This window comes from Pediculus humanus, genomic scaffold (assembly GCF_000006295.1).
Source record: "Pediculus humanus corporis 1103172107733 genomic scaffold, whole genome shotgun sequence".
NCBI lineage: Eukaryota > Metazoa > Arthropoda > Insecta > Psocodea > Pediculidae > Pediculus > Pediculus humanus.
Window position 1 is genome coordinate 359,753 of NW_002987336.1, and position 8,290 is coordinate 368,042.

An 8,290-nucleotide genomic window follows, 5' to 3' on the forward strand; every position below is an offset into this window, starting at 1 on the left:
CGTTAGATGGTGTTGAAAACATTTTCGAATTTTTTTTTTATTTTAAATTTTACCCGCCATTTTTTTTTTTTTTTTTTTTTCAAATTTTCATTTTATTTTTCTTTTATTTGTAAGAATTCGTGTCGAGAATTAATTAATAATAATTATCACTCTCGAAATATATACGTATATATAAATTTTTAAAACGGTACGGATATGAATTTTAATATATTTTTAATCACTTTTCTCTCGTTTACATAAATATATTTCGGTTACCCACAAAACTGATGGACTTTATAATTAATTTTTCTTATTAGATTATCCTAATTAAAAAACATATTTTTAACCCGTTTATCATCATCATCATCATCTTAATCATTCTCATTTTCATTCTCATTCTCATTCTAAATTAAAAAAAAAATTTTTTTTCCCTCGGTGCAAATATTTTACTTTCTATATATATCCTTCGATATAATTATACGTAAATAATTTTTATTTATAACTATTATTATTATTATTATAACAAATTACTTCGTGCTTTTTTTTATATTAAATTTTAAAAATAATAATAATAATAATAATAAAATGAAATGATAACGTTTTGGGTGATAAGAAAAGTAATTTAAAATTATGGGTGGGTGGGTGTGTGTGCAAAAAAATATTATTATCATCATCATGGACGTAGTAATAATAATAATAATAATAATAAAATGTTTGCATTTGTTTTTTCTACGATGAATTGTTTGATTGATTGATTGATTGATTGGATTAGCTTACCTCTCTCACACACAAATCGGGAAATGATTTTTCTCTTTTTATTTTAGGACATCTCAGACAGCAGGCAGACTGATGACAAACCAACTTTTTATTTACCACAAAAAAAAAAAAAGAAAAAAAGGAAATTTAAATTAATTACCTTATATGGTTTTAATTAAGTCACGTGGGAATCGTCGTCGATTTAAATTTTTTTTTAAATATAAAATTCGGTTTATAAATAAATACATAAAAATAAAATAAACAGAAAAATATGGGAATGTTTATATGAGTATCATTATCACGTATATCATCACTCAGTAAATAAGAATTTGGGGGCGGGGTGGGGGGGGGGGCCAGGCGAGGGAAAAAAATTACGGTAATAAAAGATCTTCCCACGCCCCCCGCTCCCCGCCTCACCCCGCTCCCACTTTTTATTCATTTCGTAATTTTTTTTTTTTTTTTATTAAAATTTTTTTCACTCTCTCTCTCTCTCTCGACTTTTTATTATTATTATTATTAAACTTTAGAAATTGTTTTATTTATTTAACTTTTTTTTATCATTATCATTATTATTATTATCATTATTATCATCATCATCATCGTAATAAATAAATTTCGAGTGAAAAAAAAAACAAAAAAAAAAAAAAAGGAAAAGAGATGATGATGACGAAGAGAAATCCGACCTTTTTTTGTTTTTTGTTTTTAAACGGGGGGAGGAAGAAGGGGATTTAAACAAAAAAATAAATTTTTTTCTCCCGGATTTTCCAAACCGAAATTTACATTATCATCATTATCATTTTTTAGGGATGAAGAGAGAGAGAGATAAAAAGGGGAAAACACTTTTTTTAAAACCCGTATTCGTTTAATTTCTGCCTTTTTTATTTATTTATTATTATTTATTTAAAATAATCGTCGCTGGATTAAATTAAATCGTCATCATCATTATTATTACTATTATTATTATTATTTCAACGCATCAATTTTTATCGTCTGCTTTTGTTTTTTTCAAAAAAACGCGGATGAAATCGTAAATTTTTTTTAAAAAAAAAACATAAAACAAAAACGGGATCGATATTAATAATTAAAAAAAAAAATTTTTTTTTATTATTATTATCATTATCATCATCATCATCATCATTATCATTATTATCATTATTTGCAGATTAATTAAACCGATTTAATTTGATGCCGATCGATTAATTTAATTGGCTCCCATATAATGTTTCGTTAATTTTAATTAACGGAACCCGGTAAATTCGTGACGTATAAATATTTTGTTTTATCATTTTTGTTAATCCCTTCGGTAAAAAAAAAAAAAAAAATTTCCGCTTATCCCTTCCCCCCCCCTCTCTCTCTCTTTTTCTCCAAAATTTTCCAGGACGTTCGATCAGCGTTTTAATAAAATAATTTTTTTTTCACGTTCGATTTTTCCAAAACAAAAAAAAAAAAAATTTTTCCCCTCTTTCGCATTTTTCTCTTCATTACAATCGAGAAAAAAGGGCACTAATGACGATAATAATAATAATAATAATAATAATGATAATAAAATTATCAAACGCATTGACGAAAGTGGCAGTAACAATAATAATAATAATTTTTTTTAATATTCGAGTCCAGAAAATTTTTTTTTTTTTTTGTTAACGCGCCCCGTTTCGTAAAAAAATTATTATGATTATTTAATTCTGGAAAGCTCTGGATAAATATTAATACTAATAATAATAATAATAAATTGTCGATTACCTTATCGACGATTTTACTCGTTTCCAATCTCGAAAGTTTTTCCGCTCGAAGTATAAGAGATTCGATGACTAAATCAGGTTCGACATCTTTGACAACTTCGTCCATGTTTAAAGCTCGATTTAATCTTTCGACGAAATTAACGAACTGGAGAAGCAGACGAAAAAAATTATTATTATTATTATTCTCATCATCGTCGTCATCTTCCCTATTATTATTATTTTTTAAAGGGATCAAAATTCATTTACACATTTATTTTTTGAAAGGGATTTTTTTTAAGCGGGGGTGTGAGTACCGGTAGTACTAGAACCGGAAGTGATAAAAAAAATTGGAAGAATCATTCATTAATGTTTAACTTACGGTGGATTTATCGGATTTTAATGATTCCAAAGTTACGTTTGAATTATGTAATTCTTCTTGCAATTTAGTTATTCTCGTTTTTAAAACTTCATTTTCGTCTTGTAGTATTCTATTTTTATGATTGGCTTCTTCATCCATTTCCGTTTGTCGATTTAATTGAGTCGATATTCTGTTTAGCTTATCTTTTAAACTTTCGTTTTGCTACAAAAAAAAAATTACATACATCGTATCCTTGTTTGTTTTTATATTTTTTAATTTTTCTCCAGCGAGAAAACTCTTTTTTTCCCCCCTTTTCCCGTTTTTTTTTTTTTTTTTTTTTGTCGAGATTTTTTAAATATGAAAAAAAAAAAAAAAAAAAAAAAAAAGTTTTCAAATTAAATTTTTAACTTTTTCCGTAGCGAAGAAAAAAGAAAAAGTCATCATAAAATATTCAAACAAAAATAAAATAAAATTTTTTTTTCTTCTTCCACGAAAAAAAAATTTAAAAAATTTTAAATTTACCGCCACCGCATCGTCATCGCGATCATGGTGATGACGAATGAATGACTGGAAAAAATTTTTTTTTTTAATTTAAATTTTAAAAGATTTTAACGTTCTGGAATATTCCCTCCCAAAAAAAAGACGTGGAATTATACTCACGAGTGTTTTTTCTTTACATTCTTGTACTATTTCTTTGACGCCATTTTTAACATCTTCTTCCGTCGAACTTACAAATCTTGTCGGCGAACTTATCGTTATGGCTATGGATTCTATTAAAAGTCTATAATCATTTTGCAGACGATAAATTTTTTCATCTTTGCATTTCGTTTCATCTTATTTGGAAAAAAAAAAAAAAATTGTCCGCTTTAACGGTTTTTTTTGGTTTTTTTACGTCATCATTAATAATAATAATGATAATGAAAGGTTTTACCTGTGACGTTTACCTTTTAATTGATTGATTGTCGCTTCTTGTGCCGCATTATTAACGCTCGCACAACCCAAATCTTTATTTGCATGAGCTAATTTATCCCTAAGTTCGCAAATTTCTCTTTCTGCTAATTTTTGCTGTATGTCCAATTCTTCCTTTTCCTTTAAAAAAAACAGGAAAAAAGTCACGTGTTTTGGTGGGGGGCGATGAAGAAAATTTTCACGATACCTTTCTGAGTTTATCGATTTCTATAAAATGATAAGCGGCTTGTTTTTGAAAGCTTTCCTTTTCCGCCAATGCTTTGTCCAGTGCTTCGCGACAATTTTTCAATTCCATTTCTATCGAATGTAAATTTTCCGCCAATGAATGAGCTCTTTAAAAAGCAAATAAAAATTAATTAATTGATGGATGGAGGGGGGAGGGGTGAATGGGAGGGTGATGGGGATGAGGAGGCAAACCTGGAACGAAGTCTTGAAGTTTCCGAAACGAGATCTGCCGCTTTATGTACCAAACAATCTTGAGACGTATGAACGTCTATTGTTTCCGGAGTGCCTAAAGCGCTGGATATTTTTCTTAAAAAATCATTCATGGATTCTCTGGAGGCTAATTTCGATTGTTCTTCCGCGTGACATTCCATTTCCAGCGCTCTGATTTTTCTCCCGTAGTCTTTATTCTTTTCCTCCAAATATTTATTTTCTCTTTGGAGAGTTTGCAATGCAGCATCGGCTCTTCCTTGAGCGATTGAAAGATTTCTTTCTTTTTCTTCCAGTTCCTATACACGCACGCGCGCACACACACACACACACACATCGATAAACAACTTTAAATTTGTCATTTTGTAGACTTTTTTTTTGGGGGGGAGGGAGTTACTTACTTGAATTCTTTTTTTCAATGATGTTATTATTGCATTTTGCCTCGCTCCCTGTTCTTTTAAATTTTCCAATTCCGTTTGTAATTCCATAGTTTTTTGATCCCGATTTCGAATTTGTACTCTCATGTCGTTCAATTCCGATAATAATTTATCTCTTTTATATTGCAAAGCCGCCAATTCGCTTTTTAATGCCGTCATAGCGTCGTGCGATTCTTCTTCCATCTGACCAACCGGAAATGCAAAAACGTATAATGAAAAGTATTTGGAGGGAGCGGTGGGCGGGCGTAGGGAGTAAAGGGAAGGATTAAAAAAAAAAAAAAAAAGTTTCAGTTCGAAAATGGCGGTTTTCAGAGGATGTGATGTTTCTGGAATTGCTCAAGGTATCATTACTTACTCATTTAACCGTGTTATCTTTCAATTACATAAAAAAACACTCATCCGAAAAAAAATAAATAAATAAATATCGCCGAACATTTTTTTTTTTTTTTACAGGCACGTAGGTAAAACCTTGAGGGAACAATTTGTTTTTTTTTTTTTTTTGCTTTTTAAAATTCCGTTTAAGTTAAAATTCGTGTAAAAACTAAAAAATTTACGAGAAAGAAAGAAAAAATAAAATAAAAAGTAAAGTTTCCCCGATGTCAGGTCGTAATGTCACTGAATTTTTTGGGTCAAAAATAAAAAATTAAATTTTACATTTGTTTTTTTTGGTTTTTTTACCTTTTCTCTCTCTCTCTCTCTCTCTTTATTCTCTTTTTTTTGTATACAAAATCCTATTGAATAATAATGATAATAATAATAAAACGGTATCGATTATAAACGTTTTTAATTACTAATAAAAAAAAAGAAATTTTCATTCGTTCCCTTACGTTTTTCCTTGAAAACCCTCCCCCCACTCCTCCCCACCAAATTTAATACGATTCCGATTCGTATTGTATATTCCGTAAATAATAATAATAATAATACCATTGTATCGCAGGTAAAAAAAAAAATTAATTCGGAATATTGAAAATTTTTTTTTTTATTATTAAAACGCCATATGGTTTCCATCGTTAAATCGGTTTTACCCCCCTCCCCCCTCCTCCTCCCCGTTCGATTTTCGAATAAAATTTTAAATTTTTACCGCCAAATTTTTGGCATTTTAAAAAAAATACAAACACACACACACACGTGGGTATTATTATTATTATTTAAATTGATAATTTTACCGTAATTTTTACTCGGAAAATTTCATTTTAAAGAAAACACGTTACGAAAAAAGCTTTCAATCGAAAATTTCATATGAAAAAGGAATGATTGAGAATCACGTGGTTACAGAAAAAAAAATTAAAAATTTTGTAAAGTTTCCTACCCTGTCATTGAGGTATCATATTCGTGAGCGCGCGTAAACGAACCCGATTTCGAACGCGATAAGTTATCAAAACCGTTCGACGGGTATAGATGGAACTTGTCGCGTTCAAAAGTCGTAATAATGATGATGATGATAATGATGATGACAATAATAATAATAATAAAAACAACAGAAAAAAAATGAGAGCAAACGAATAAAAAAAAACATGAAAATATCGAAGAGAAATCATTTAATGAGAAGAATGAGGGAAAAGTGGGGTAGGAGGAAGCGGGAAAATCAGTGACGTAATAAGAAAATTATTGTTCATTGTTACAAAATATTAAGTTATGTTGTTACGCCACTGAACGTTCAAACTTTTTATATATTCGTTACGTTCGTATTGTTTCGTAAATACTGTCAGGACCACATTTACACGTCATTAAATTAACGTGCTTTCTTGTTCGCAAAACCCAAAACCCAAAATCCAAAAAATTTTTTTTTTCCAGCCCGAAACGAAAATAATAATAATAATAATAAAAGTTTTAAATTTAATCCCGTCAGCATTTTTTTAATTTTTTTTTTTTTTTCAAAAGAAAGTTTCGAACGTGCCTTACAAAAAAAAAAAGAGAAAAAGAGAAAAATGCTAATTATTATTATTATTAATATTACCTTTGAATTTTCCATACAAAGAATGTCAAATATTTCCCAATCCTCTTTACTATTTCCGGTTTCGTTATCTGTTTCTTCTATTTTTTTCCCGTTCGCCATTTTTTTTTATTTTCATTTTTTTTTTCATTCAACTCGACGATGCAAATTTTGTTTTTTTTTCTTTTCGCTACGACTGTACGAAAAAAATTATTATTATTATTATTATTATTAATAAAAGTGCACATAAAGTGGATTCTCGTGGCAAAAAAGAGAAACGTCCGCCATTTTGTAAAAAAAAAATTAATTAAAATTGAAATTTGCGTTATAATGAAAAAAAAAAAAGGAAAATTTTTTTTTAATAATAATAATTTAAAAACAAACAACAAACGGTTGCGTAAAATTTACAAATAAAAAAAAAAAAAAATTTGTTGTTTACCATATTAATAAAAATTTATTTAATTCGTTCAAACAAACAAACAAGCAAACAAACAAGCGACACAACACGTGAGAAAAAAAATTATATATTTAATTTTTCATTTTATTTGTTGTTTGTTTACCGCAATAAAAAAAAAAAAAAACTCCGAAACGACTCAACGATACTTTTAACGATGTCCATTTTATTTAAAAAATTTAAAACAAACGTATGCAAAAAATACGAAAAACAAACAAACAAACGAAAAAACAAAAAATGTCCGGGAAAAAAGCAACAACAACAACAAAAATTTTTTTTTTTTTTTTTTTTTTTTCAACCCAAACAAAATAACCAAGGCAACCGAAAAAAAAAAAAAAAAAATTTAATGATGGGGGATATTGAGGGGGGAAGTGATATTGGGGGTCGAAGAGGGGGTGGTGGTGGTGAAAATGCGAGGGGGAGAAATAAAAAAACAAACACGAAACTTGAAAAATCGATTTTGAAATTTAAAAAAAAAAAAAAGAAAATTTTTTTTTTTCATTTCTTTTTTTTTAGTTTTTAATTATTAACCAAAAAAATGAAAAAAAAATGGAGGTTTAAATGTAAAATTTTTTATCCTACTCGAAATCATCTTGAAAAAAAAAATTTTTTTCACTTTTCGTTTCATCCTGTTTTCAATCGATAATAATAACAACAACAACAGCAACAATCAAATCGATTTAATCTCCTGCCACGTCAAATCAATTTTTTAAATTCGTTCTTTTCCTTTTTTTTTTTAGAACCTTTTTTAGACTTCGCTCTTTTTTTTTTCGATTTATGCAATACGTGCGTGTTTTAATGTGACACGCACGAACGCGTGCGCGTTCGCACGTACGAACGAACGCATTTTCCGTTCGTGTATTTTTTCTTTTTAAAAAAATTAAATTAATTATTTATAACTTTATGATATGACATTCGTACGTATTGTGACACATGACGATGCGATGATGATGACGATGATGATGACGATGATGACGACGATGATGATGGTGGTGGTGGGGGTGGAGGGGATGTTCATGATGAAGGTGGTGGGGATGATGATGATGAAAGTGGTGGGGATGATGATGATGATGATGATAATGATGACAATTAAAATCGAAAAAACGGCTTAAAAAAATATTTTTTCTATGCGTTCGAAGCAGAATAAAAAATTTACAATTAATCACACACATTCGTATGTTATTATTATTATTATTATTATTATTATTATTATTATTATTATTATTATTATTATTATTATTATTATTAAATCCA

The 8,290-nt window shown here is 28.5% G+C and overlaps 1 protein-coding gene across 1 annotated transcript in view; it reads right to left on the reverse strand.

Annotated features, from left to right (window-relative positions):
* Phum_PHUM323650 (Cingulin, putative) overlaps window positions 1-4,832 on the reverse strand; it is a gene marked incomplete at both ends in the record, with an annotated part of 6,723 nt that extends 1,891 nt beyond the window's left edge. Inside the window, 8 exons of the mRNA XM_002427459.1 lie at window positions 757-840; window positions 2,476-2,619; window positions 2,833-3,033; window positions 3,472-3,644; window positions 3,756-3,900; window positions 3,968-4,112; window positions 4,198-4,511; window positions 4,614-4,832. Coding sequence (XP_002427504.1) covers window positions 757-840; window positions 2,476-2,619; window positions 2,833-3,033; window positions 3,472-3,644; window positions 3,756-3,900; window positions 3,968-4,112; window positions 4,198-4,511; window positions 4,614-4,832 — 1,425 coding nt within the window. The remainder of the gene's footprint in view (window positions 1-756; window positions 841-2,475; window positions 2,620-2,832; window positions 3,034-3,471; window positions 3,645-3,755; window positions 3,901-3,967; window positions 4,113-4,197; window positions 4,512-4,613) is intronic.
* Between the last annotated feature and the right edge of the window lie 3,458 nt (window positions 4,833-8,290).